The sequence below is a fragment of the Chrysochloris asiatica genome, unplaced genomic scaffold, assembly GCF_000296735.1.
Source record: "Chrysochloris asiatica unplaced genomic scaffold, ChrAsi1.0 scaffold00074, whole genome shotgun sequence".
In the NCBI taxonomy this organism is placed as follows: Eukaryota; Metazoa; Chordata; class Mammalia; order Afrosoricida; family Chrysochloridae; genus Chrysochloris; species Chrysochloris asiatica.
The window spans coordinates 14,507,541-14,534,892 of record NW_006408592.1 but is presented as its reverse complement, the minus strand read 5'-3'; the positions used below and the strand labels follow the sequence as shown (position 1 = coordinate 14,534,892).

Here is a 27,352-nt window from a genome sequence, read left to right as displayed (position 1 = left end):
TCTTCAGTTCTACTCCTTTGCCCTTTCAGTGTATTGTCCATTTCTGATATTCTATTATTAATCATTTGGACCTCTTTCTGTAGGTTTTGAATTGTTTCCAGTGCTGCATCTATCTTATTTGATTGTTTCTGTAGCGCTTTCCTGACTTCTTCCTTATTTTTCTCAACTCCATTATACAGTGCTTTGATACATTTTATAATCACTTTTCTGAATTCCTTCTCAGGCATTTCCAAAGCCTGCCCATCTTTCAGTATGGAGTGTGGGTCTCCTTCCAGCTCATTTGCCTCAGTCACTTTATCTCATTTCTGGACATGTGCAGATATGGTCATTTGCTTCTGTTTTTTGGGCATATTCAGAGGTTATCTGTGGCCTTAATACTTAGATGGGTGTGTATTTTGGTATATTTTATGCTTTCTGATTGCCTCCTGGTAGATGTGATCAGGAAATGGGCTTATCTTTTCACTCTTCTTCTTGAGAAAATTCAAGATGCCACTATTGGTCATTTTGATGTAACTTAGGATTTAATTTTTGGCCTATTTCCTTTTTTGTCTGCCTGTTCCACTCCACAATCCCCGTTCAGGTCTTTTTTCTAGTTATAAACAGTTCAGGGCTGGCTGTGGCCATTTGGTTTTAAGTGGAAACTGTCTCTTTAAATTTTGAGGAGATCTGTGTGCATGTGTAATAGAACCCTCCGAGGGTGGGGCTGGGGTGTCCACTAGCTCAGGCACCCCTATAGTCACCAGAATAGAGGTGCACAGACAGCAAGGGACCAATGAACAGATACCAAAAGAAAAGAATGTCCACACCTTTATCTCTATGGTTCTGTCAGGTGTCCGTGGCTGCTCTGATCCTACCCCTACTTGGTCTCACTCAAGATGGTGGCTCCTGGAGCAGCTGAGGTCTTGAATTAGAAAGCATTGGATTTCTTGCTTCTGCTACAAATTCCCCTAGTTGTAAGCCTTCCAACTTTCTAAATATTCCTTTATATGTGATTCAGAGTTCTGGGACCATCCTCTGAGCCTGCTTGGTCCTCTACTCTGTGTTGTTGCTCATGGAGCTCCTTACTGCACTTTCACTCGATCTGCCATCTTGTTTGTTCTCCTACATTCAACAAATCCTATACTTTGTTTCATTACAATGTACCATCAGTTAACAATATTTCTCTCTAGTCCTTTTAGCTCTCTTTTTTAAACATTCAGGAATATATAAAAATTTACACCACCAAAGGGCACATTCTGCAAGCCTGCCTCCTGGCTGCCAGCTCTCAGTCCCTCTCTTTCCATGAATCTAGAGTCTTCAGCTGCTCCATCTCTCCATTTCCCCATCTTTGCCTCTATCTCTTGTGTCGCTGCTTCTCTGGATAAGGTCTCACTTCCCACTTGTGCTCTTCTCCCTTGATGGTCCTAGGGTCCAGTGTTTCTGGATGACCACTATGTCTTGCTGGTGTGGATTTCATATGTGTTAATGCGCTGGACTGCAAAGTTGGTTTGAACCACAAGGTTGGTGATTCACACTCACCAGACATTCCTCGGAAACCCTATACAGGGTCACTATGGGTCGGAACTGACTCAATGGCACTTAACAACAACAATAATGGACAAAACCAAGGCTGCCAAGTGGGCATAGGATGTTAGGAGTGGGAAAGGGCTTTGCAGTCAGCAGGTTCAGAGAGCAACAGGACCTGACTGGGCTCACACAGCAAGTCAGGAAAGAGCCCTTGGGTGGGATACTCAGGTGGCCTTCCTGGTGGCAAGGTGCTCCCCCTGCTCAGGATGACCTTCGGGGGACATGCCAGCGTATGGCTGAGGCTGTGCTGGGCACCCATGATGACTGGCAGATTGGCAAAACCAAGATCTTCCTGAAGGTGAGCCCAACCTCTGCTTTTGCTGTAGGGTGGGTTTGGATGTGAACTCCTTATTGATCCATCTGAACTAGTTCATCCATCTGTCTGTTCATCCATCCATCTGTTTCTCCATGGTGTGTGGATCCCTAAGTGAGCACTATAGTAGTGGCATCAGCTGTGGTTAGTGCTGGATCTTTTGAACCCTTCCTGCCCTACAGTCGGTGGCTGGGAGGAGCGGGGAAGTATGGGAGAAGGCCTGCTCAGAAGAAGAGGGGAAATGAGACTTAAAGATCAAACCTGCAGAGGTTTTGGCCCCAGGGCCCCCAATACTGACCGCTGTTTAGAAAAGCAAAGGCTGGAGTGGAGAATGTCTGCAGGTCTTCATGAAGGAGGCTTAGTTTCAAATCCCAGCCTTGTGGTTATCTGCCCGAAAACTGGCCCAGTAACTGACCCTTTCTGAGCTGATTTTCCCATCTGTAAAATGGTTTCTACCTGTGTTGGGAGGCTCTTGGGTTTATCTTACAGGTTCCTCCTTGGCTGTGGTTGGCGTGTGTGCTGCTCCCCTTGCTCTGCCCTTGGCCTCCCTAAACACAGTCAGCAGCTGGAGCTATCTGGCTCCCACAGCTGCCTGAGCAGGAAGTTGGGGTTGGGAGTTGGGGAGCTAGGGGTGGAGAGTAGGCCTGGGAGCAGGTTGCTGGGCTGTGGGGAGAGATGGCCTTGGAGCAGAGGTTGCTGGGAGTTTCTGGGAGTTGGTGCTGGGAGTTGCTGGGAGTTGGCAGCTGCAGCAGGAATAGTGTGAGCCCCCAGCACTCCAAGTTTCCCATTTCCATTTCCGCTGCTCTCAATTTCTGACTATCCTGGGTGACAGGACAGGGTGTGCTCCACTGGGATGGCGGTGGGGGACAGGGCAGCCCAGGATGGCTGTGGGGGAGGAAGAGAAAAACTCCCTCTGGACCAGAGGGAGTCCCTGGGACTAATCTCATTTCTCCCTGATCAGTGGTTCAAGCTTACCAGCTGCTCCTCGGAAACCCTGTGCAGGGTCACAATCACTCAACGATGGGACTTAACAACAACAAGGCTACTTGGGCCAATCCCTTTATCTACCTGTGGTTTTGTTTCCACTTCAGAAATGGTGGGTGGGGGGGTTGGGGGGGTTTCCAACTCACTACTGCCACCTGGTGTGGCACTGTGGTGCTGTGGGTTAATGCGCTGGACAGCAAGGTTGGTTTGAACCACGAGTTTGGTGGTTCAAGCTTACCAGCCACTCCTCAGAAACCTTATGCAGGGTTTCTTTGAGGTGGAATCAACTCCACGCACTTAACAATAACAACACGCTGTGTCCGAGTCCTGGTGGATGCTTTTTGTCCAGGAGTAATTTAATCCTCACAGCAATGCTGTTGTTGTTAGGTGTCATCTAATCAGTTCTGCCTCATAGACACAGCAGAATAAAACACTGCCAGGTCCTACGTCATCCTCACAATTGTTGTTATACTTGAGCCCATTGCTGCTGCCACTGTGCCAATCCATCTCCTTGGGGAGGGTCTTCCTGTTTTTTGCTGACCCTCCACTTACCAAGCATAATGTCGTTCTCCAGGGTCCGGTCCCTCCTGATAATATGTCTGAAGTCTGAGAGACAAAGTCTTGCCTTCCTGGCTTCTAAGGAGCAATCTGGCTGTACTTCTTCCAACACAGATTTGTTTATTCTTTTGGCAGCCCATGCTATTTTTAATATTCTTCTCCAACACCAAAGCTCAAATGCATCAATTCTTCTGCAGTTTTCCTTGTTCATTGGCTAACTTTCATATGCATATGAGACTATTGAAAATACCATGGCTTGTGTCAGGTGTACCTTAGTCCTCAAACTGACATCTTTGCTCTGGAACACTGGGAGGGGGGAATTATGATGCCCATTTTACACTCAGAGACAAATGTGCTGCCCAAGGCCATGTGGCCAATAGTGGAGAGCAGAGCTTCTAGCCAGGTTGGTTGAATGTACAGACCTGTGTGGGTCAAGGAGGGAGAGTCACGAGGTCTGTGGCATCCAGGGCCAGAGAGCTCTGAGGGTTGTCATCATCATCATCCTCACCTCTCTGGGTTCTTCAGAAATGGGCCCTGGTTTTGAGAGACTAGACATTCACTTCTTACTTGTTCACTCAAAAACAAATGTCTTAAAAAACAACAACAACAAAAAACAAACAAACAAGCAAACGAATGTCTTGCATGAGCAACTTCTGGGTGCACTCTCTGTCTGGAAGGTATGTGTCTTTGATGATTTAATGGATGAGGTTTCCCCATGAGTCTCAATCTCTCCAAGGAGTCAGGGAACTGTTGTGGTACTGTCCTAGCACTTAGCACCATGCTGGCACATGGAGATGTTTGATTCATATGTATTGAGTGAATCAGTGAAATTTTGTCAAATTAGAATGAAGGTTGAGACTCATAGAGGAGGAGAAGGTTGGAGAAGCTGGCAGGACTTGATCATAGCATGAGGGACCAGGCTTGACCCTAGGAGCAGTGGGTATCGCCAAAGGTATTTAAGGTCATGGTCAGATTTGTATTTTAGGAAGGTTGCTTATGAGGAAAGACCATGGGAGCAGTGATGGAGGCTAGGTGTCTACTACCAGGATCTTAGAGAAAAATGATGGTGCTTGGCCCAGAACCGGGGCCAACACCAAAGAGATATCTAGAAGAGGAGGGTCTTAGACAGAGACAGCAATGGAGATGAAGACAGCATGGGTGCATATTGGCCCCCTTTGCCCCATCTTGTGGAATTTGGATGCTTCTGGCCAAACCTCTCTCTGTACCCATGGCCATGGGAGACCACCATATGGGGCCAGAGCTGAACTGAAAGCTGATGGGGGCCTAGCCAAGCCCTAGGCCTGGGCTCCAAGTGAAGGAAGAGAGAGTCCTAAGCAGAGCTGTTAGTGCTCAGTGACTCTGTCCTCCAGGACCACCATGACATGCTGTTGGAGGTAGAACGTGACAAGGCCATCACCGACAGAGTCATCCTCCTCCAGAAGGTTATCCGGGGCTTCAAAGACAGGTATGTGCCTGGGACCATGCATGTCTGCACATCTCAGCCTGTACATGGGTGGCAGGAACTTGCTCTTTGCTTCCTCTGAAGAATGCACAAACTGAAGCTACCCCCTCCATGTATGTGTGTGCATGTGCTTGGTTCACAAACACACACATGCACACACAGGTCCTGACAACTTCTCTAGCCTTCTCTTCCTCACCCCTGAACCCCTTACCCTCATTCCAGTTGGACAAAAGGTAATACATGACATGATAATGACAAACACAGATGAACACAACACAAAAGTACATGAGTCACATGTGATCCATCCATGCACACAAAAGCTGAATAACACAATACATCCATCCCCCCCACCACACACACATGAATGCAAAGGACACACACATGCACACTTTGCCAGTCTCAGAGGCTGATGAAATATACCAAGGGAAATTTACATGTTATAAGGTGCATCCCATATTCCCTGTAAGGGACAGGTGCATACTTGTGACAGTTCACAGATGGGCAGGGCTGACTTGCATGATTCAGATGCCACAAAATCCCACAGCCTGCCTCTTTTGCATTTCATTTAGCTACTCTCTCCTCCCTTTGCCCATCTATTAATTCATCCATTTGTCTGCAAGTTTTCCATCTGTCTATCCATCCATCCATCCATCCATCCATCCATCCATCCATCCATCCATCCATCTATCCATTTACCCATCTATACATCCACTCATGCACTCATTCTTCTACTTGTGCATCCATCCTTCTGTCATCCATCATCTGTCCATGCATCCGCTCACCCCTTCCACAGTTTCTCACTTGCTCATGTGTGCATCTAGGCATTGGCTCGTTAACTCACTGCCAGTGACCCTTCAACACTCCTTTATTTATTTGTACCGTCAGCAACATTTGCTGATTGTGTTCTCTGTGCCTCTTGTCCTACATCGAGTTGAAGGTAGCTGTCCTCCTGTGGTGGGAGGGAGGGGGATATGTGGGATAGGATGGGAGCATCACTGCATCAAACTCAGAGTTAGTCAGAAGACTTCTTTGAGTCTCAGTTGCCTCATCTATAAAAATTGAGGTGGTTAGATTGTCAGTAGAAAATTGTTCAAAGCTTTTAAGTTTTTGTATTATTTCTTTTACTTATTTATTCATACATTTATTCATTCAACAAATATCATTTGATGCTTACCTTAATGGGCTTATGTGACAAGTCTGTGAGGCAGTCAGGGTAGGTATTATTCTACCCATTTCACAGATGAGGAAGCTGAGATACAGAGAAGTTATATACTTTGCCTAAGTTCATATAGCTGTGAAGTTACAGATCCCACCTGTACTCTGGCTGCCTTGGAGTGCTGATTCTCTGCCTTTAGATCCATCCATATCTCTGCTGCTGTTTCAGATCCAACTTCCTAAAGCTGAAGAATGCTGCCACACTGATCCAGAGGCACTGGCGGGGCCACAACTGTCGGAGGAACTACGGGCTGGTGAGCCTCCTAAGGGGGCTGCTCATTACCCTACCAGGCCTTTGAACCCTGTCCCATTGCATGGCTGGTGGAGTCAAGACAGTCCCACCTCAGGCTGCCATGTTTGGGCTCCTGCCACTGCCCCAGCCAGCTCCTCCCATTTCTTCAGTCCAAAGTCCAGGTCCAGTTCTTGTGGCTTTTCCCAACTGGTCAGCAATGCCTGTTGCTTTTTTTCTGAAATGTTTTTGGTGGGGCTATTAGAGACCTCAGAGGAAGCTCTGTGGAGCTGCAGTTTGGATTGGAGCCTGGACTTGGGGTTGGGGAGATGGACAGGGAGACCAGTTGGCTGTAGCTCTGGTCTAAGGAGAGAAACCCAAGTCATTCCCTAGGAAAGTTTAGTCCAAAGGGAAAAAGGGTTTCACTGTGGGGAGGACTGAGCCTTGAGTTGATGCAGGTCAGTCTGGAAAGAGGGCAGCAGGCTCTGAGTACTGGACAGTGTTGTTGCAGATGCGGCTGGGTTTCCTGCGACTGCAGGCCCTACACCGCTCCAGGAAGATGCACCAGCAGTACCACCTGGCTCGAGGACGCATCGTCAAGTTCCAGGCCCGCTGCCGAGCCTACTTGGTGCGAAAGGCCTTCCGCCACCGCCTCTGGGCTGTGTTCACCGTGCAGGCCTATGCCCGGGGCATGATCGCCCGTAGGCTGTACCGGCGCCTCAGGGGTGAGGTGAGGGGTCCTGATCCACAGTACCCACTTGTTGATGAAGGAAACTGAGGCCTCCCAGTCAAGCCCCAGTCACTCTTGTGAAACTTTGAAACACTGAAGCAAACCTGGTTTGTCTTTGACATCAGTTGTGCCCCCAGCCCACTGTGTGTCCTTGAGAAGTTCTTAGTTGCCTCAGGTTCCCTGTCTGCCAAATTGATGGGCAAAGCCACAGCCAATTCCAGGACTGAATCTGGGTTGGGGGTGAGGTGAGCTGGTGGGAGGGGCTGTGATGACTGCTTCACACTTATCTTTGCCCACGTGGCTATACCCTCCCTCAGTACCTGAGGCGTCTAGAGGCTGAGAAAATGCGGCTAGCAGAGGAGGAGAAGCTCCGGAAGGAGATGAGCGCCAGGAAAGCCAAAGAGGAAGCAGAACGCAAGCATCAGGTGAGCAGAGCACCCCAGCTCCGAGGCGCTCCACTCATTTGCTCAGCAGCGCTGACTATTGGCCAGGTATCACTCACCCTGCACCCGACTTCAGGCACACCGTGTGTCATAGTGTGTCTCGGTATTGTACTTCAGGGACACTGTGGGTTTTTGTTTTGATTTTACACTGAAGCCTGTGGCAGCCTTGCCTGTCAGTCGGTGCCATTTTTCCAACAGCATGTACTCCCTTTGTGCCTGTGTCACATTTTGGCCCATTCTCACATTTCAAGTGTTCTCATAATGACATTGCACACTTCATAGACTACAGGCTAGTGTACACCTAACTTCTAGAGGCATTGGGAAACCAATGCATTTGCATAAGCTGCTTTATTGAGATATTTGCTTTATTGTGGTGGTCTGGAGTTGACCCAGGACTGCTTCCAATGTATGCCAGAATATCCACTTAGCAAACATTTGCTGAGCTCTTCCTGGGTGCCTAATCCTGAGTCAGGCAGAGCCTCTGGGAGCTGGGAGACAGCACTAGGTTGAGAAGCCTGAGTCCAGGTGAGCACACCAAGCAAACAGCACTGTCCAGTATGGGAGCCACCAGCCACAAGTGACTGCTGGCCACATGGGAGGTAGCTAGCCCTAGTGGGAAAGTGCTGTCAGCATAACACAGGAGGACCGTGCCCTGGTGGCACCGTGGGTTAAGTGTTAGGTGACTAACCTCAAGGTTGGCAGTTCAAACCCACCAGCTGATCCACAGGAGAAAGATGAGGCTGTCTGCTTGTGGATAGAATTAGTCTTGGAAACCCTAGGGAGGAGTTCTATAGGGTCTCTGTGAGTTGGAATCAATTTGATGGCAGTGGGATTTTTATGGCAAAACCCAGAGAAGGATACACAGTGAGGACAACCACATTTGTAAGGTATGCTCACCATGGAATGTCAATCATTCAAGATCAAAAGGGCAACATTTACCTCAGGACAAAGTTGAGAAGGGATGGGAAACCCGGGGACTGGAACTAGGAACCACAGGGAGGAAGCTGGACAACTGTTGTTTGCATGGAGGGGATTGCAATCATTGAGATGAAACAAAGTGTGTGATTTTGTTTGATCTTGTCTGTAAACCTTCACTCAATTCACAATACAAAAAAATTTTAAATGTTATTTTAAAAAAGAGAATATAAAATATCTCATTACTAATTTTTAAAATATTAATTATATGTTGAAATTATAGTATTTTTTGAAAAAGTGACCTAGGTAAAATATATTAAAATTCACTTTACCTATTAAAATGTATATTTGCAATGATGTTTCTGCTGGCCTAGAGCTTCAAACCTGTCTGAGATTTCTGGGTTGGTGTAGTCCCCTCCAAGTGGAGATGGTAATCAGAAGGTTTTCCTGGGGAGCCCTAAAGGATAGGCCGGATTGCTGCCTGGGCTTGTTGGGAAGCGTCCCTGTGGCCCAGAGGTGCTGTGCATTTCTGGGGGCACGGGCCTGGGACTGTGATAGCTGAGCTGGCCCCACACAGAAACACTCAAGGCTCAGTTCTTCCCAGGTGTCAGCCCTGGGCAGAGGATGGGACTGATACCTATTTCCTCTCCATCACTCCAACCACCCAGGAGCGCCTGGCCCAACTGGCTCGTGAGGACGCAGCGCGGGAGCTGAAAGAGAAAGAGGAGGCACGAAGGAAGAAGGAGCTCCTGGAACAGATGGAGAGGGCCCGCCACGAACCTATCAATCACTCAGACATGGTGGACAAGATGTTTGGCTTCCTGGGGACTTCCGGTGGCCTGCCAGGACAGGAGGGCCAGGCACCTAGAGGCTTTGAGGTACCTGGAACAGGGGTTATAGAAGCCCCCATAGTCTCTTGGGGAGCCCTTTTCTTGGACCCCTTTGCACTGAAGTCCACCTGGCCCCCTCTGAGCAGAGGGGTGCAGTGATGAACTGTGTCAGGGCCCCATCCACCTCCAGCCTGCCGTGTGAGAGACAGTCATTGTCTCTCTCCATGGCCATTCCTCACTTACCATGCGCCAAGCTCTGGGTGGGGAACAAAATGAGCACAGCCTGCACTTGGTGGCTAGAGGGCTTCGGCAAGGAACCTGTTTGTCCCCTTTAGGACCTGGAGCGTGGGCGGAGGGAGATGGTAGAGGAGGACCTGGATGCAGCCCTGCCTCTGCCTGACGAGGATGAGGAGGACCTCTCCGAGTATAAATTCGCCAAGTTCGCAGCCACCTACTTCCAGGGCACCACCACACACACCTACACCCGGCGGCCACTCAAGCAGCCGCTGCTCTTTCATGATGATGCGGGTGACCAGCTGGTAAGGCCCCTCGATCGGGGTCATTGCTCGGGACACTTCTGGGCAGCTCACCCATGGGTGTTGAGGCTGGTGGGTAGGCCCCAAGTGGGGGATGGGGGTGGGGGCAGGCTCACCCAGCTAGATTGGCTTAGAGGGATCCTCCTATGGGCGTCCCTGCAGCCTTCTTCCCCAGTCACCAGGCTATTCTGATCCGCACTCGGTCTCCAGGCAGCCCTGGCGGTCTGGATCACCATCCTCCGGTTCATGGGTGACCTCCCGGAGCCCAAGTACCACACGGCCATGAGTGACGGCAGTGAGAAGATCCCTGTGATGACCAAGATTTATGAGACGCTGGGCAAGAAGACATACAAGAGGGAGCTGCAGGCCCTGCAGGGCGAGGGCGAGGTGAGGCCAGGTGCCCCCCAGGCCAGCACCTGTCCCCAGGCCCGTGCCCCCCCCAGGCCCAAAGTCCCCTTTCTAGGCTCGCGCCTCTCCCAGGTCCGCACTACAAACCCTCCCAGCCCTGTGCCCTTCTCAGGCCCACGCCCAACCCAGGCCCGTGTCTGCCCCCAAACTCAGGATTCTCACAGGATGAGCATCCTGAAGCTCATCTCTGCCAGCCCCTCCCCACCCATCCCTTCACAGGAAACAAACAGGTGGAGGTTTGTTTCTGTAAGTGCATACCATAACCAAGGCCAGGCCACCAAGCAGACCACATATGAGCTTTGTAGGCAGAACCAGCGCCAGTATCCATATTCTGGGAGGCCTTGGTTGGCTTACTACACTTTTCTGAATGGTGTGGAGTGTAGTAGGTAGTAGATTCCTCACGGCATTACATATTATTATTTAGTCTTGTCATTACTTGACCTTGACTCCCATTGGTCCTGTAGGCCCAGCTTGCTGAGGGACAGAAGAAGAGCAGCATGAGGCACAAGCTGGTACACTTGACCCTGAAGAAGAAGTCCAAACTGACAGAGGAGGTTAGAGCCCTCCCCAGGAGGGGTTGGCGTGGCTGGTTGCTGCAGGTGGCTCAGTGACCCAGGCTGGGGCAAGTCTGGGCTCAGGAAGACTCTGGGGGAGCAGAAGGAGAGTGGACATTTCTATTCTCAGGGGCCCTGCCTTGTCTGGAGGGGGCCATAAGGCAGATAGGAGTGCCAAGAGTTAGGGCTGAGGTAAGCAAGGGCTTCCCAGAGAAGTGTGTGGGAGGGGTGGTGGAGTGGCAGATGGTGACAGGAGAACATTTCCTGTCATGGATGGACTGGGTTACATTTGCTCCAGGGATTGCATAGATGCAGTAAACAGTTCTGTAGGCATCATCCAGCATTGGCACTAGTAATTTGTTTGCTTGTTAATTTTATAATTCATTCCATGAATCACTTTTCCTTATCCAAGCACTGTCCTTGCTCTGAGCCCAGAAAGACCAAGGTTGGTGGAAATGAGGCAGATACAAACCAAGGCATTTACAGCTCAAGGGCACCAGCTCCCTCATGCCCTAATACCAGTCCCCCTTTCTCTCCTGGGGTCACCTACTCCAGGAAGCCAGCCCTGACCTCTCTATAGTCAAGTCAGGGCTCCTTCCCAGGATTTCCTCAGCCTGCTTTGCTTCTGCCTTGTTCTGGTCTCCAGTTGAGGTTCAAATCTAGTCTTGCAGCCACATGGCTTCAGAACTGATATCCAAGGTACCCAGGGAAGAAAATGCCCACTCCGTGGGGCTCCTAGGATGAGGGTTCGAGACAATGGCTGTGAGTGCTCAATAACGTGACTGTGTGGTGACTGTGTAGCACGTTCCCACCCCTCACCCTTTCTCGCACTGCATCATCTGGGAGAGATGGGAGGAGAAGACACTCATTCTGTAAGAACTTGGGGCAGAGATCTTCAATTCAGAGCCAGGCACTTCGGAGACTGAGTGATAATCAGGTGCTCAGAAGCTGAGATGTCCTTTGGGTGCCAGGAGTTGTGTGTGTGGGTCCACCCTTGGTCATGAGTCCTGCTTGGAGTCCCATCATGGCTCAAAGGGCTACCCAGGGAGAGGAAATGGGGTGGGGTGTCTAGGAGGCTGCAGAGGAGTGGGATCCCCAGAAGAGGGCAGCAGCAGGGCAGTTGCTCTGGGGCTGTATGGGTCCAACCTCTATTCTGCACATGGTGGAGGTGATGACAAGGCTGGGTATGAAGGAAGAACTGAGCACTGCACTGTTTGGTTCATTCCTGGGATTTCTGTCTCAGGGGAGAAGGAAGATTCAGGTACTGGTCACTTCACCTTGCCTTGGTCAAGTTTGTGTGCTCCCTTTGGTCCAGGTGACCAAGAGGCTGCATGATGGAGAGTCCACGGTGCAGGGCAACAGCATGCTGGAGGACCGGCCCACCTCTAACCTGGAGAAGCTGCACTTTGTCATTGGCAATGGCATCCTCCGGCCAGCACTGCGGTCAGTGGCTGGGTGGAGCACAGGGAGGGCATCAGTTGGGTGGAGCACCCACACTTCTGGGTTGGGGATCTGGTGGGCTTTTGGTGGTCAGACTCTGGCTTCATCACCTTAGCAACAGGTTAAGCCAGACACTTTGCTGCTTGTTAGTCGTATGGTCTTGGTCGAGTTTCAGCTCTCAGGCACCACTTCCTCATCTGTCCAGGGAGGATATTGATAGCACCTGCCTCAGGGGCTGTGGGAAATGGAACCCAGTCGGTCCCGTACACAGTAGCTGTGATTCTCACTATCCGATGCACATTTCTGCTTTAACCCTACACCTTCCCTCTCACCTTCATGCTTCTAACACAGGCCCTGTGAGCCCAGTTAGTGTGGTCAGCAGGCCTGGGGATCCTGGAAATGCGTATTTCCCCACTCAGGTCCAGGAGAAGAGCCTTTATACAGACCCTGGGGGCGTGGGGAAGAGATTGGATCGTCCTTTACCCATTTTTAATATTGGGTTATTTTTCTTCTTATTATTTAGTTTTTAGAATTCTTTGGAGTCTTGGTGTGGTGCTGTAAGATAACCACAAGGTTGGTGGTTCAAACCCACCAGTCGCTCCTCGGAAACACTATATGGGGTTGCTATGAATCAAAACCGACTCAGCGTCACTTAACAACAACACTTTGTGGAAGGAAGAGTTGTTCCCAACAATAGCAGGAGCTGTCACTTGCTTTTATGGGAGATTTACTGAGCGGATACTCTTCTAGCTGCTTTACAAACCTTCTTTCACATTTTTAAAGTCATTGTATATTGGAAGTCACACACAGACACTTAAAGCTTCAAATATTACAGAAATACCTTAAGACAAAGTCCTGTCCCTACTTAGTTCAGATCTCGTACACCCCACCCCACCCCACCGTGATGTATTTCCTGTTTCTGCTTTACCAGTTGCCATTAGTAGACATTGGACTTGCTGCCATGACTATGGGCTGGGGCCCAGAGACAAGAACTAGCCCTCATGGGTCGCCCAGCTGGTCCAGATGAGGCAGGGTCTGGAGCTTTGCTCCTCTCATTGTGGTTGTTGGTGACTTGTGGCTGCAGCGCCCAGAACATGGGGCTCACCGCTCTCTGGAACATTGGGCTCTGCCATGTGGGATCCAGATTGGCGTTAGAAATAAATGTTTGTCATGCTTGACGAGCAGGATCCTCTTTAGTGGGTCCCAAGTCCTGGGCTCAGTCTTCTACACTCAGACCCTACTCTGTCTCTTCCGGGGCCTTCTCGGGCAAGTTGATGTTGTTATGTGCTGTGAAGTCGGTTCCGACTCATAGAGACCCTGTACAGGGTTTCCGAGGCTATAAATCTTTACGGGAGCAGAAAGCCTCATCTTTCTCCTGCGGAACAGCTGGTAGTTTCGAACTGCTGACCTTTGCGGTTCGCAGCCCAGTGTGTAACCACTACGCTATCAGAACTCGGGCAAGTAGGAGAGAATAATTGTGCAGTGTTCCACCTGCTACTAGGTGGGTGGGACGCACAGACATTCCTCTGGAACAGGTCTCCTTCCCCACTGTCCAGAGATGAGATCTACTGCCAGATCAGCAAGCAGCTCACCCACAACCCCTCCAAAAGCAGCTATGCCCGGGGCTGGATCCTCGTGTCCCTTTGTGTGGGCTGCTTCGCCCCCTCCGAGAAATTTGTTAAGGTAAGTTTGTTAAGGACTGGTCCTATCCTGGCATTAAGCAGGGGGAACAAGAGGAAGAAGCTCACCACTGGGTCAGAAGGCAGAAAGGTTGTGTAACAAGGGTCCTTGGGCCACCCCCTCAGGCCTTACCACCTCCTGCAGGGCCACAGATTCCTGACATGCCCTCCCCCCGGACACCCATCACTCCCCTCTGTCCCTACCTAGCCCCGCTGTATTTATGAGAAGACAGAGTGTGGTAACTAACAGTGTCTCCTGAACTGAAGGCAGGCACGTAGTTCAGCTCAGCCCAGGTTCTCATTCACTCCTCGGTATCGGGCCCTGGGTCTGGGTATGGGGCCGGTCATAGGAAGACTAACCAGCGGGTCAGTGCTGTGAAGAGGGCAGCTCTTACCCAGTAGGGAAAAGTCATGAGAAGCTTCTTGGAGGAGGTGGTGGGCCCAGAAGGAAGAGGAGCAGTTAAGCCAGGTGAAGAGGAGACTATGGCATGTGGGTGATGGAGTGAGGCAGAGTGTGTTTCTAAGACAAACAGGGCCACATTCTGGTAGTCTTGCTGCCAAGCTGAGGTACGAGGACTTGATTCTGGGGGCAGCAGGGAGTCCTGGGAAGCAGAGGAAGAAGGGCCTGAGTATGAGGGGAGGGCCCCGGGGGCAGGAGATTTGTGAGGAGATTGTTCTCATGGTCCAGGTGAGGGTGACCAAGAGAAGTGGAGTGGGGGCTGGCCCCACCTCACCTGCTCCTCTGTGTGCAGTACCTGCGGAACTTCATCCATGGGGGCCCTCCTGGCTATGCCCCCTACTGTGAGGAGCGGCTGAGGAGGACCTTTGTGAACGGGACACGGACCCAGCCGCCCAGCTGGCTTGAGCTGCAGGTGCTACCTTCGCCCCACATGGGCATGTGTGTGTGTGCGTGTGTGTGCGTGTGCGTGTGTGCGTGCATGTGTGTGTGTCTCCAGTGCCCCAGAAACATCCCCTGCTTTGGGGCTCTGTGGTTCCTCAAGTAGCCACCCTCCAGTTCTGGAATCCCAGGCCTATCAGAGCAGGCCATGCCCAAAGGACGACTGACTCTCAGCTGTTTGCTTTATGGTCAGAGTGGCTTGGGCAAGTGAGATCCCAACAACATACAGGGCGTTGAGGTGGTTGCATAAGGTGAGGGCAGAAGTTCCTGGAAGGTGGCAATGCCTGCCCTCCCAGCTCCACAGTAGGACTCCCTGGACACCTATGGCCAGGGACAGGCAGTGTCCCTGTGGGACAATGGGATCTGAGAGCTCAAGGAAAGCTCTGGCCCTACAGGAGCAGAAAGCCAGAGCTCAGAAGGCTCCCCAGGTGTCCTGGCACTGGGTCCCAAGTCTGGTGGGAATGTGAGATGTTCTGACAGAAAGGCATTCCATAACCCCCTTTGGGTCACTTACAGGCCACCAAGTCCAAGAAACCAATCATGCTGCCTGTGACATTCATGGACGGGACCACCAAGACCCTGCTGACAGACTCAGCAACTACAGCCAAGGAGCTCTGCAACGCGCTGGCTGACAAGATCTCGCTCAAGGACCGCTTCGGGTTCTCCCTCTACATTGCTCTGTTTGATAAGGTATGAGGCCCAGAAACCTCTCCCCCGGCTCCATCCTGGGCCAGGCAGCCCTCCTTCCTATCCCAGTGCTGTGACCTGCTGGTTCTGGTGACCTCACATAGGTTACTTATATTTCAAAGCCTGGGTTTCGTCCTCTGTAAGGAGCTCTGGTAGCATAGTGGTTACGAATCAGGCTGCAAACCTTAAGGTCAGCAATTGGAAACTACCAGCCGCTCCGCGGGAGAAAGATGAGGCTTTCTGAGGTGTTCTGCTCCTGTAAGGATTTACAGCCTCAGAAACTCTGTACAGGGTTGCTATGTGTAGGAACCGACTCAACGGCACTTAACAACAACGCCAAAGCAATGGCAACAGGTGCTCTGCCTGGAGTCATTAGGATTGTGGCGAGCTCTTCAACACCCAAGGAAGAGACCCACAGGACAGTGTAGACTTCAGCCAGGAGCTCACTTCAGGCATGTGGTGGTGGTGGTGTGCCAACTGTTCTGACTCATAGCGACTCTGCATAGGGTTTCCGAGCTTGTAAATCTCTGTCGAAGCAGAAATCCTCATCTTCCTCCTGTGGCACAACTTGTGGATTTAAACAGCTGACCTTGCAATTAGCAGCCCAATGAGTAACCCACTATGCCACCAGGACTCCTTCGGGCATATGTCCACAGGCAGAATAAATCTTACCCCTGGTGGTACAGTGGGGTAAGCATTGGGCTCCTATCAGAAAAGCTGGCTGTATGAACTCAACAGCTGTTCCCAGGGAGAAAGATGAGGCAGTCTGCTTCTGTAAAGATTTGCAGCTTCGGAAATGCTATGGAGCAGTTGAACACTGTCCTGTACAGTATAAGTCAGCATCGACTTGATCCCAGTGGATTTGGTTTTGGAGAAAGAGTCTGGTATAGATGGTCTGGAAGGGCGGACAGCCATTTGGCTGAGGCTCAGTTTTCTCATCTGTAAATAGCAATGTGATTCCTTATCAGGTTGCTGTGATGTGTGGTGGAGATAGCTTATGGCAGATATGGAGAAGCTATCTAACAAATGGTAGTTCCTTTACACTAATATAACCGGTGGAAGTAGGAGCAGCCTCTGGGCTCACACCTGGGTCTGTTAGATGGTTTTTGCCTCCACACCCAGCAATACCACACAGCAGAGGTGTCCCCCAACCCCTGACAGGTCCAAGGGCAGACCTATGTCATCGGGCAGAGTTTGCATGAATTTATTCACCTATCAAAGGAACCTGGGTGGCACAATGGTTAAGTGCTCAGCAGCTAACCAAAAGGTTGTGGCTTAAACCCATGCAGCTGTTACACAGGAGAAACAATCCACTCCCATGCAGCTTGCAGCCTAGAAAACGGTGCGGGGTAATTCTGCTCTGTCAGATGGTGCTTTTATGAGTTGAAACAAACTCAATAGCACTTAACAACAACCAACACAGATACTTCTATTTTCAGGGACAATTTGTGCATCAGTTTCTCAAAGGGAAATGATGCACAAATCATTTTATATTATATTAGAAAATGGAAACTCCCATGTGGCTGTGCTCCAAACTGATGCTAGAAAGATAATAACTAGGTGTGTTGGCTCAGAGGCCCTGCCTGGGAGCCAGGGTCCTGGTTCTGGTCTACCTCCTGGGAGCTCTTAGGCATGTTCCGCCCTCTTTCTGAGCCTCAGTTTTCCATTTGAACAAGAACAGTTGGCACAACCAATGTAATCCTTCCCTGACTCTAGGCCTGACTACGCTCCCTCTGGGGCCTTCTCTGCTGTGCCCACCACCTTATGCCCACAGGTGTCCTCCCTAGGCAGTGGCAGTGACCATGTCATGGATGCCATCTCCCAGTGTGAGCAGTATGCTAAGGAACAGGGCGCCCAGGAACGCAATGCCCCGTGGCGACTCTTCTTCCGCAAAGAGGTCTTCACACCCTGGCACAACCCTTCGGAAGACAATGTAGCCACCAACCTCATCTACCAGCAGGTGGTGCGAGGAGTCAAGTTTGGGGAGTACAGGTGTGAGAAGGTGAGTGAGGGGAAATCTTCTGGCAGAGCTTGAATGACTCACGTATTTTTCAAATTTGGGCTGAGCACTACCACCCATGATCACAGTCCTTTTTATTGAGGCCATCCTGATTGAGGCTGAACATTAGCTAGGCTTCTACTGGATTGAACATTATCTGCCTCTTGGCTCTCTGAGGTCTCCCACCCCATCCAGGTGGTGGTTATGATGGGGATGGTGGTGGTGAGCACTCCCCTCACTCAGCCCATCACCAGCGGCATGTGAGACCCCACCTCCAGGGCAGACTCTCCTTCTATTTGTCAGCCCTGGTGGTTAGCTCGTGGGGCTGAGCATGCAGAGTGTGGCCTATCACTGGTGGACTGGCTGGTCTTTCTGGGTCAGGTCATGTGCCCCTGGTGCTGTGCTGAGAGAACCCAAGAGACAAAAAGGCATGACCCTGCCCTTAGGGAACTCATGATAAGAATTCAGTGGTGAATCAGTGAGAGGTTCCAAAGGCCAGCGTCAGAACCACAGGAGCAATAGCAGGACGGGTGTGTGGGGCTTTGGTGGTCTGGAAGGGTTTCCCAGAGGGGCCTGGGCCTTGTTTTTGCCCTTAGGAGGATGACCTGGCCGAGCTGGCTTCACAGCAGTACTTTGTAGACTACGGCTCTGAGATGATCCTGGAGCGGCTCCTGAGCCTCGTGCCCACCTACATTCCTGACCGCGAGATCACGCCCCTGAAGACGCTGGAGAAGTGGGCCCAACTGGCCATTGCTGCCCACAAGAAGGTAGGAGGGCTGGTGCCCTGGTTGAGGGTTCGCTGGTGACCCAGCTGAGGTCACAGAGAGGGACAGAGTTCTCAAGGAGGTCACAGCTGTCACCTAATCTCTGAGCATCCCCTGATTCCCAGTAGCAGCAGCTCTTCCTCCACAAGATGTCAGCCCTGACTCCCGATGCCTGCTCTGCTACTAGGGACACAGAGTGAGCAAAGCAACCCTCAGCCACATGAGAAAAATTGGGGCTCCTTTTTCTGGTCTTGCACCAGCCACTTACTAGCACCTCATCTTCCCAGGACCCACAGTTGGTGGATGCTGGAGGGAGCTTCTAAAAATGCACTTTTTTCTTTGTGTCTGCTACAGTTTCCTACTTGGCAAAATTTCAGAACAAGCCCTCCTGCACCCCCTTGCTAGAAACTGCTGGCCTATAATCAGCCTCTCAAGATCAGAGGCCTACCCAAGTGGCCCTGTGGTGTAACTGGTGGGGAAGGGGCTGGGGTGGCTCTGGGTAGAGACATACATGACTGCTTGCAGAGGACCCATGGGCTCCCTACTTCCCAGGCCCTGTTGTGTAGAAACAGAAGCATCTTTGCACATAAGTAGACAGAAGACTTACAGACCAACACTCTTTCAACCCTACACTACATGCAGTCCTCTCTAGGCCAGGCACCTGGTACCCCCTTTCACCTTCTCTGGTTACCTCCCATCAGCCTCAACCTCTCCCTGAAGCTTCTCTTCACCCTTCTTCACCCAGATCTGGCTCCCCATGGAGGCCCTGCCTCCAGAAGAGATACGTTCTCCCTGCCCCCCTCAACCTTCCAGCTGTAGCCCGGGCCTCTCAAAGCAGAACTTGCTTTCTGTACTTGGCAATCCCACTCCCCAAAACACACAAAACATCATAAAAACACAACAAACGAAAACCAAACCCACCATCATGGGGAGCAGAACTCCTCCTTAAGATTTCTGAAACCCTGAATAGGACCTTTATGGGAGCAGACAGCTGTATCCTTCACCCAAGGAACAGCTGGTAGGTTTCAACCACCTTGTGGTTAGCAATCCAGCACTTAACCCACTGCACCACCAGGGCTCCTGGGTCATGTCCAGGAAGCTGCTAAAGCCTATGCATTCAGCCCGCTAAATACCTCCAGCCTCCGCACCCTCTCCTATACCGACACTCCTGAGGCTCCTGTTCCCCTCCATCCTGGCGCGCTCTGACTTGGGTGCCATTGCTCATCCTTCACCTTACATGGTACACTTGTTCTGTTCAGGTACCATCCCTCACAGCCATGAGCAGGACAGACATGGTGGCCATGCTCTCAGAGAGGGACAGATGTGAATGAGTATTGTTTTTAGAGAGGGCGGTGTAGCTTAACATTCTCAAACTTAATTCAAAGAATTGGAACTGCTTTATTCTGAATACACTCTATTATTTTTTCTCTCCATACATGCAGTCATTCCAAAATATCAACCAATGGAAACTGTGGATCACAACGGTTTGCATATGTGTATAAGAAAAACCAAACCTATTACCATTGAGTTGATTTCATGTCATAGTGACCCTTCTTAGGGTTCCAAGGCTATAAATCGAAATGGGAATAGACAGCCTCATCTTTCTCCCATGGAGTGGCTGGTGGGTTTGAACTGCCAACCTCACTGTTAGCAGCCCGATGCCTAGCACACAGATTATTATTAATTTTTCGGAAGCTTTTAAGATGAACTTGGAGATGCTGAATTCTTTTGCCCCTAAATACTCACTGCGTCCACCCCTCTCAGGGCCGGCACCGAGCCGGCGCCTGTGTGGATACCCACATGTGCGCACACAGGAACATCTCAGTTTTATTGTACTTTGCAGTTATTGCAGCTTTTATGAATTGAAGGTTTGTGTCAGTCCTGTGCTGAGCAGGCCAACTGGCATCCTTTTTCCAACAGCATTGCTCACTTTGTGTCTCTGTATCACCTTTTGGTCATTCTCATAATTCTTCAGACTTTTTCATATGCCATTGCACACTCAACAGCCCAGTGTAATGCACACATAACTGTTACATGCACTGGGAAACAAAAAAATCCGTGTGACTCACTTTATTGCAATATTCGTTTCATTGTGGTGTTTGTTTTATTACCTGCCAATCTCCAAAGTGTGCTGATATGTATTTATCTATGTCTGTGTCCCTATATAATAATATTTAAAGTGAGTTCATTCTAATCCCTCCACTTCTACTCCAATACTGCAGGTGTAAAGTAGGGTTTAACTAGGACTTGGGAGGATATTTGAAAATAAATACTGCTAGTGCTCTCATTGGAGGCCTGTCATTTCTTGCCGGATGCATTGCAGTAGTCCCTCTCTGTCCGCCTTACTTCTGGGTTCCAGTCCCGTCTCCACTCTATGTATGATCTTTCTAATTCCCAAATTCACCAGAGTCACTTCTGCTGAAGCTGTGGCTTGGCCCACAATACCTAGTGGCCTGGTTCCTACATGCCAGTTTCCTGTCCCATCTTCTCCCTGGCCTGTTTGGCATGTACTCCTCCACTTAGCCATACACATGCCTGGGCCCCAAATGCCTCTCTCTTCCCTGCCTATGGGCTTTGCGTGCCTTCCTGCCTCCCGAGCTGGGTGGGGAGTTTCCTGAGGGTGGGCCCCATGCCCTGTCTGACTTTGAGCCCCCACAGGCAGCCCTTCCTGACGTTGACTGAGTAAGAAAAGGAGCACTGGGGGGCGGGAGGAGGGGAAGGGTGCAGGGCCATCTGACTTCAGACCAAGCTTGTTCATGTCTTGTGTCTCTGTCCTTTCCTAGGGGATTTATGCTCAAAGGAGAACTGATTCCCAGAAGGTCAAAGAGGACGTGGTTAATTATGCCCGATTCAAGTGGCCCCTGCTCTTCTCTAGGTTTTATGAAGCCTACAAATTCTCAGGTACCCCTCACCCTCCTGCCCTCTATCTCCCCCTGTGCTTCTGCAGCCCCCTCACTCTAGGGCCCCAGCCAAGGGAGGTGGGGATGGGATCGAGCCTGCCGGGCTGCCTGATCCTTTCTGATAGTGATTACACACACAGATGACTAGGACCCGCCTCCTCCTTTCTCCCCAGCATGGTCTCCCAATGTTAGGCTCAGTTTTGGGGTCAGCATGCATAGAACCACCTGCATCAACTTAATTAAAGGAGTCGAAGCCATTCTGCACCTGCAGGAGTAGCTCCCAGTCACAGGTGGCTGAAGTCAAGGTTCGTGGCCCCTGTCAGGGATGTGTCCAATAGAGTTTTGATAAGCTCTGTCGCAGTCCCCAAGGCTGCCTCAGCCAGAGACTGTCTTGTTCAAAGGGTGGGGGACCAGTGCTTGTGAGCAGTGGTAACGGCAGGGCTTTTCTCAGGAGACAAATGAGCCAAAATTAGTCCCGGACCAGACATGGTACTAGGTTCCTTGTATATCCCATCTCATCTAACCTCTCACCTCAAATTGTTGTTTTTGTGGACTCTCTTGCCATAAATGTTAAATGCAGTTGAGTCGGTTCCAAGTCATAATGACACTGTATAGGTTTTTCTGAGGAGCAGCTGGTGACTTTGAACCGCTGACCTTGCAGTTCAAACGGACCTTGCAGTCCAGTGCATTTACCCACAGTGCTACACCAGGAAACTAACCTTTAAGTCAGGTATTTCCCTTTATTTTTTGCTGCAAGTGAACAAAAATCCAGCAGCCCTCCTTATGGCCCTAAGGTGGTTGCAGCAATATCAGACATCACAGCCTCAAACAAAAATTTCCCTGGGCAGAAAAGAAGCCATCACTTCCTTGTTCTTCTTTCAGAGCCAAGAAAGTTTCCCAGAAGTCTCTTCTCATCTAGCAGCTTTCCCTTTAGGTCTGATTGGCTAGGATTAGGCCATAGTCCCCTTTCTAAGCCAGTTACTGGCAAAGGAAGTGACATTATCTTTATTGGTTTAGACCAGTGAGAATTCACTGGCACCTGCTTCCCCTGAAACAGCATCAGGCCTCTGTGGATAGAACAGAATGGGGAATGGCTGTTGGCTTCCTAACCCACAGTGTCCCCACACTGCTTTGTTGTAGCAGGGTTGGGCCCCAAGAAGGTGTGATCTTGAGCCCTGGCACAAAACAGGTGGTTGATGATGCCTTAGATTGAATGCCTGAATGAATACTGGGCTCATTAAGGTATCTACTGGTACAGAAGCAGGTGGCTCAGACCATGGGCAGAACCACCTCTGATGTTAAAAATTGAACATGGCTGATACAAACCAGCTGGCTCTCAGGAGCCCCTATACTGGTGCTGGACATCACAAAATCCCCAAATACCAGGAACGGAAGGGACTTGGGGACTCAGCTAGTCTAGTGGTTCCCCATACTCCACTTTCATGTGGAGCAGGGACTTGTCTAAAGCTGCACAAAGACCTGTGGAAGGGTTGAGAGTCCAATCCCAGTTTCCTCCTGCAATACTCTTTTCATTGCACCTTGGATTTCAACTTACAAGAGTGTTGTACTTTTTGATCTTCAGCTTCTCCATCTGTAAAATGGAGATGATTATACTCCCAGCCCGGCCTTCCTGTCTAGTGGTTATGAGGAAGGGTGGGGTCCGGGAGCTGGGACATGCCCTCTTAGCATCTCCGTCTCTGCCCCAGGTCCCAGCCTCCCCAAGAATGATGTCATTGTGGCGGTCAACTGGACAGGCGTCTACTTTGTGGATGAGCAGGAGCAGGTGCTTTTGGAGCTCTCCTTTCCTGAGATCATGGCCATGTCCAGCAGTAGGTGAGGATGGGGCGATGGAAACACAGACAGATAGGGAAGAAGAGTGCTGTCCTGGGAGCTGCCATATGAGTCATGGGGCCTTTGAGGGCATCTCTGCCTCCCCGAGGACATCACTGAGGCTCTGAAAGCTGCACTCACCTGTCTTGGTCACACGGCGATGGAGCAGTTTGTGCTGCACCACGCGACCCCACATACATCTTCTGCCAAGTGCAGAGGCCGTCCTTACAGTGTGAGGTGGGCGGGGTGGTTAGAAAGACCAGTCACAGGCGGCCTGGGCTTCAGGGGCCCAAGTGGGACTCAGTTTCATGTCCCATCCCTCAAATAGGATACTGAAGACTTTCCTTCAAAAACAGGGGTAGGGAATAAATGCAATGATCAGTGGAGAGTTCTTTGTAAACTGAGAATTGTGGTGCACCCAGGAGGGATGGTGGATGGTGAGGGGTGAAGCTTTCCAGTGTCATCAAGGCTAAGACCTGTGGGTAAGGAGGAATGACCCAGCCAGGCCAGGCTCACTCTGGGCGAGTCTGACTGACTGAGATGTGTCTGAGCTGGGTCATATCTCACCTTGGTTGAACTGTGTCTCATCCTGGGTAGGCCAGGCTGGGCCTCTCTCTAGCTGGGCTGCGCCTGACTCGATCGGCCTTGGTCTCCTTCAGGGAGTGCCGCGTCTTGCTTTCGTTGGGCTGCTCTGACCTGGGCTGTGCTGCGTCTCACTCAGGCCGAGCAGGATGGGCAGGACTGACCCCGGATGGTCCCTGTTCTCCATGTTGGTCCTGCAGGGGAGCGAAAATGATGGCCCCCAGCTTCACACTGGCTACCATCAAAGGGGATGAATACACCTTTACCTCCAGCAATGCTGAGGATATCCGTGACCTGGTGGTCACCTTCCTGGAAGGGCTCCGGAAGAGGTCTAAGTATGTGGTAGCCTTGCAGGACAACCCCAACCCTGGTGAGTGGCTGCTGGCACAGATCGTCAGGCATTAGGAGTTGATTATACACCTTCACCTGGTATTCAGAGCTGCTGTTGGGAGTGTGGTGGCTTTGTAGGATAAGCAATGGACTGGGAACCACAAGGTCAGCAGTTCAAATCCCCTAGACACTCCTTAGGAGAAAGATGAGGCTTTCTGCTCCTGCAAAGATTTACAGCCTTGGAAACCCTATACAGTGTCACTGTGAATTGGAACCAATTTAACAGCACTGAACAAGCTTGCCTTGTTATCCCTCCTTCTCAAGAGAACCTCAGCTCCAACTAGACCAAATAACCAAGCTCTGTGTCCTGTGGGGATTTCTTCCTCTCATTCTACTATGCTCTCTTGGCTTGGCTAATTCCCTCTGGTTGTATAATTCTGTCAAGAGCTGAACTGCTGGGTGTTGGCAAAGTCAATTAAGACAAGTCTATGCTGAAGACCTGGGGGGTACAGGGGGAAGGATTGCATAGAGGGGATTGTAACCATGGCAATGAGAGACAATATATGATAGAATGAATCTAAAAAAAAAAAAAGTTTTATAATTCTGTCTTTCATCTAAAATGTCAATTCATCAGAGTGCTTTCCATACCATCCTATCAAAAAGTGTCATTGACATACTATCTTCTATTTTTCTTTATAAATAAATAATGCAAAGCACTAAAAAAAAAAAAAAAGACAAGTCTAAATCCAGCAAGAGTCCAGAAAGAGGGTGCTGGTTCCCCGAGTGTTCTGTTTTCCCCATGGAATGGCATCAGATGAGAGTCAGATGTATCAGCAAAGATAGGGGGCATCTTCTCACTGTTGAGGGAACCCCGAACAGAAGGCTTCCACTAGTTTATGAGCCCAGGAGCCAGGAATGGAAAAGTGCTGAGTACTGAGTCAGAATGGAGAACAATGATAAGCAGGTCATGGCATAGGCACCTGGGACAGGCCTTGACCAAAGACCCTGATGAAGATGCTCCAAATGGGTCTTGGCTAGGGATGCAGATACCAATACAGAGCCTGGCTGGCCAGGGTGCCTGAGTCCTTAACTGCGCTCCCTCCAGAAACTGTCATGCACCAGCTGTGCCCCATGTCTAGTTGAAGGGGACAGCTCCCCAGTCCCAGGCCTGCCAGGCAAAGCCTACACAATTGTCTACAGTTGAGTTCAAGGAGCCCTGGTATCATAGTAGGCTGTGTTGGGTTGCTAACTGCAGGTTAGCAGTTTGAATCTACCAGCCACTCCATGGGAGAAAGATGAGGCTTTCTGCTCTCATGAAGATTTACAGCCTCGGAAACCCTGTACAGGGTCACTGTGGGTCAGAAGTGACTCCACAGCACACAATCACCACCATCACCACAGTTGAGATAGAAAGATCATACACAGGATTTTAGTCAAGAAGCCAGACGCCTCAAGTATTTTCTCTCGTGCCCTTCTCCCGATTAGATCACACGTTCCTCCTCCACATTTCCCAAATACTCACTGTCTCAGTCTCTTATCATTGCCCTAACGAAACACAACATATGAGTGACTTGAAGGAATAGAAATTGATGTTCTTATAGTTCTTGAGGCTAAAAAGCTAAATCAGGGTCTTGAACTTGTTAATTCCGTGTCTTGGTTTATAGACGATCCTCCCGAGTCTGCCTTCCCCCCAGTGTATGGTGTGTGGCTATTCTGCTGTTTGTATAATTCAGAAGTGATTAGGTTTAGGGTCCACCCTACACTGGTATGACAATTGTTATATTACATAAGATTGCATGATGGAAGTTGATCTGCTTAACTCCTAATAGCATACAGCTAGGGTTTCACGGCACACTCATAGTTTTGGTAGACACAATTCATTCCAGAAAGCTACTGTCTTCAAATGCTAACAGCAATGACAGCTATCCTAAGTGAGCATCTTCCTGGGCTACCGAGGTCCTGGGTGGAGCACGGAAAAGATGCTGCCCTGCCCTCAGTGGTAAGGAGGTGGAAACAGATCAGTCAGGCTGTGTGTTATGTGCCCAGAGAAGAGGCCCCTGCGCAGCCTGGGGTGTCAGGGAGAAAGGGATGTCTGAATAGAGTGTACTGAGGCAGAGAGAAGAGGAAAGAGACCAGAGAAAGCTGGCATGTCTAGGGACATGGTTTGGCTGGAGTGGGCAAAGTGAGGGAGAAAACCAAGAAAGGAAGTGGCAGACATCTGGAAGGCCAGGTCACTAGGGGCCTTGTGAGCATGCTGTGAAGTGTAAGCTTTCTCCTGAGGGCAATGTGGAGCCATAGAAGGGTTTTGAGCAAGGGAGTAGCCTGCTTTGGTGGCTGTTTGGAGGACTGTGTGGAGATGGAGGCAGGGCAGACATGGGTGAGGCAGGGCTTTGGATTCCTTAGTGGGGAGTAAAGGCTTATATGCCGTCAACTTAAATACTGCTGTTCCAACCCAGCATCTCTCTCTGTCCCCATGTGACCCCACTTGTCTCAACCATCCAGCGGGAGAAGAATCAGGCTTCCTCAGCTTTGCCAAGGGAGACCTCATCATCCTGGACCACGACACTGGTGAACACGTCATGAACTCGGGCTGGGCCAACGGCATCAATGAGAGAACCAAGCAGCATGGGGATTTCCCCACCGATTGTGTGTATGTCATGCCCACCGTCACCATGCCACCCAGGGAGATTGTGGTACGTGGACCAGGACTTGGTGATGAATGGAAGGCTCCCTGGGATACCTCTTTGTCCTCTTGCATATCTGTAAAATGGATGAGAAATGACACCGGATTAATGATCTTCAGCTTCTGCAGAGACACTCTGAGGGTCTAATGGGACCAAACCTTAAAGTTGGGGCAGTTATCCAACTGTTCTGAGAGGGGAGAGGCCTAGAAACTGCTTCTGATGGAGCACCACCCAGAAGCAGGGCTCTGAAGAGGGGAGAGTGGCCTGGGCATCACCTTGCACTCTCTGGAAGGACAATGAGGGCAGGGTGGGGAAGGGAGGGCCAAGCAAGGCCCTGGTTCTTCTCGGAGTCCCCCGAAAGCACTACTGTGCTGCTTCCAGAGCCCCTTGCCCTTGTTCAGGCGACAGGTTTAGCTCCAGGGCACCTAGGGAAGGGTCAGGAGGCCAGCACACTGGAGACAGCAGGAACAACATTAGAGATCTCAAAGAGAAAGGGTCTGAGCGGGGCTTGGGGTCTATCTCCTCCTCCTCCATGGATCAGGGTCCTCAGACCCAGGTCCAGAGGCTCTGGGCTTTCCATGGCCATCCCATTGGCTCCAGGTGGAGATTGACCTCAGCTCTGTCTTCTGGTCCCCAGGCCCTGGTCACCATGACCCCTGACCAGAGGCAGGATGTCGTCCGGCTCTTACAGCTGCAAACTGTGGAGCCCGAGGTGCGCGCCAAGCCCTATACACTGGAAGAATTCTCCTATGACTACGTCAGGTGACGGGACCAAAGTACTGCAAGCTGCAGGCTTCTGCTTCTCTCAGAAGGGGG

The 27,352-nt window shown here is 50.6% G+C and overlaps 1 protein-coding gene across 1 annotated transcript in view; it reads left to right on the top strand.

Moving 5' to 3' along the window:
* The window catches only part of MYO7A (myosin VIIA), a 92,739-nt gene that overhangs the window by 53,626 nt on the left and 11,761 nt on the right, over positions 1 to 27,352 (top strand). The window contains exons 17-36 of the mRNA XM_006865017.1: positions 1,772 to 1,864; positions 4,792 to 4,886; positions 6,268 to 6,352; positions 6,839 to 7,057; positions 7,375 to 7,482; positions 9,084 to 9,293; positions 9,581 to 9,784; positions 9,992 to 10,168; positions 10,654 to 10,743; positions 12,059 to 12,186; positions 13,740 to 13,866; positions 14,615 to 14,734; positions 15,277 to 15,450; positions 17,222 to 17,449; positions 18,043 to 18,213; positions 20,994 to 21,111; positions 22,817 to 22,943; positions 23,600 to 23,892; positions 26,355 to 26,545; positions 27,174 to 27,298. Of these exons, the coding sequence (XP_006865079.1) occupies positions 1,772 to 1,864; positions 4,792 to 4,886; positions 6,268 to 6,352; positions 6,839 to 7,057; positions 7,375 to 7,482; positions 9,084 to 9,293; positions 9,581 to 9,784; positions 9,992 to 10,168; positions 10,654 to 10,743; positions 12,059 to 12,186; positions 13,740 to 13,866; positions 14,615 to 14,734; positions 15,277 to 15,450; positions 17,222 to 17,449; positions 18,043 to 18,213; positions 20,994 to 21,111; positions 22,817 to 22,943; positions 23,600 to 23,892; positions 26,355 to 26,545; positions 27,174 to 27,298 (3,083 nt within the window). The remainder of the gene's footprint in view (positions 1 to 1,771; positions 1,865 to 4,791; positions 4,887 to 6,267; positions 6,353 to 6,838; positions 7,058 to 7,374; positions 7,483 to 9,083; positions 9,294 to 9,580; positions 9,785 to 9,991; positions 10,169 to 10,653; positions 10,744 to 12,058; positions 12,187 to 13,739; positions 13,867 to 14,614; positions 14,735 to 15,276; positions 15,451 to 17,221; positions 17,450 to 18,042; positions 18,214 to 20,993; positions 21,112 to 22,816; positions 22,944 to 23,599; positions 23,893 to 26,354; positions 26,546 to 27,173; positions 27,299 to 27,352) is intronic.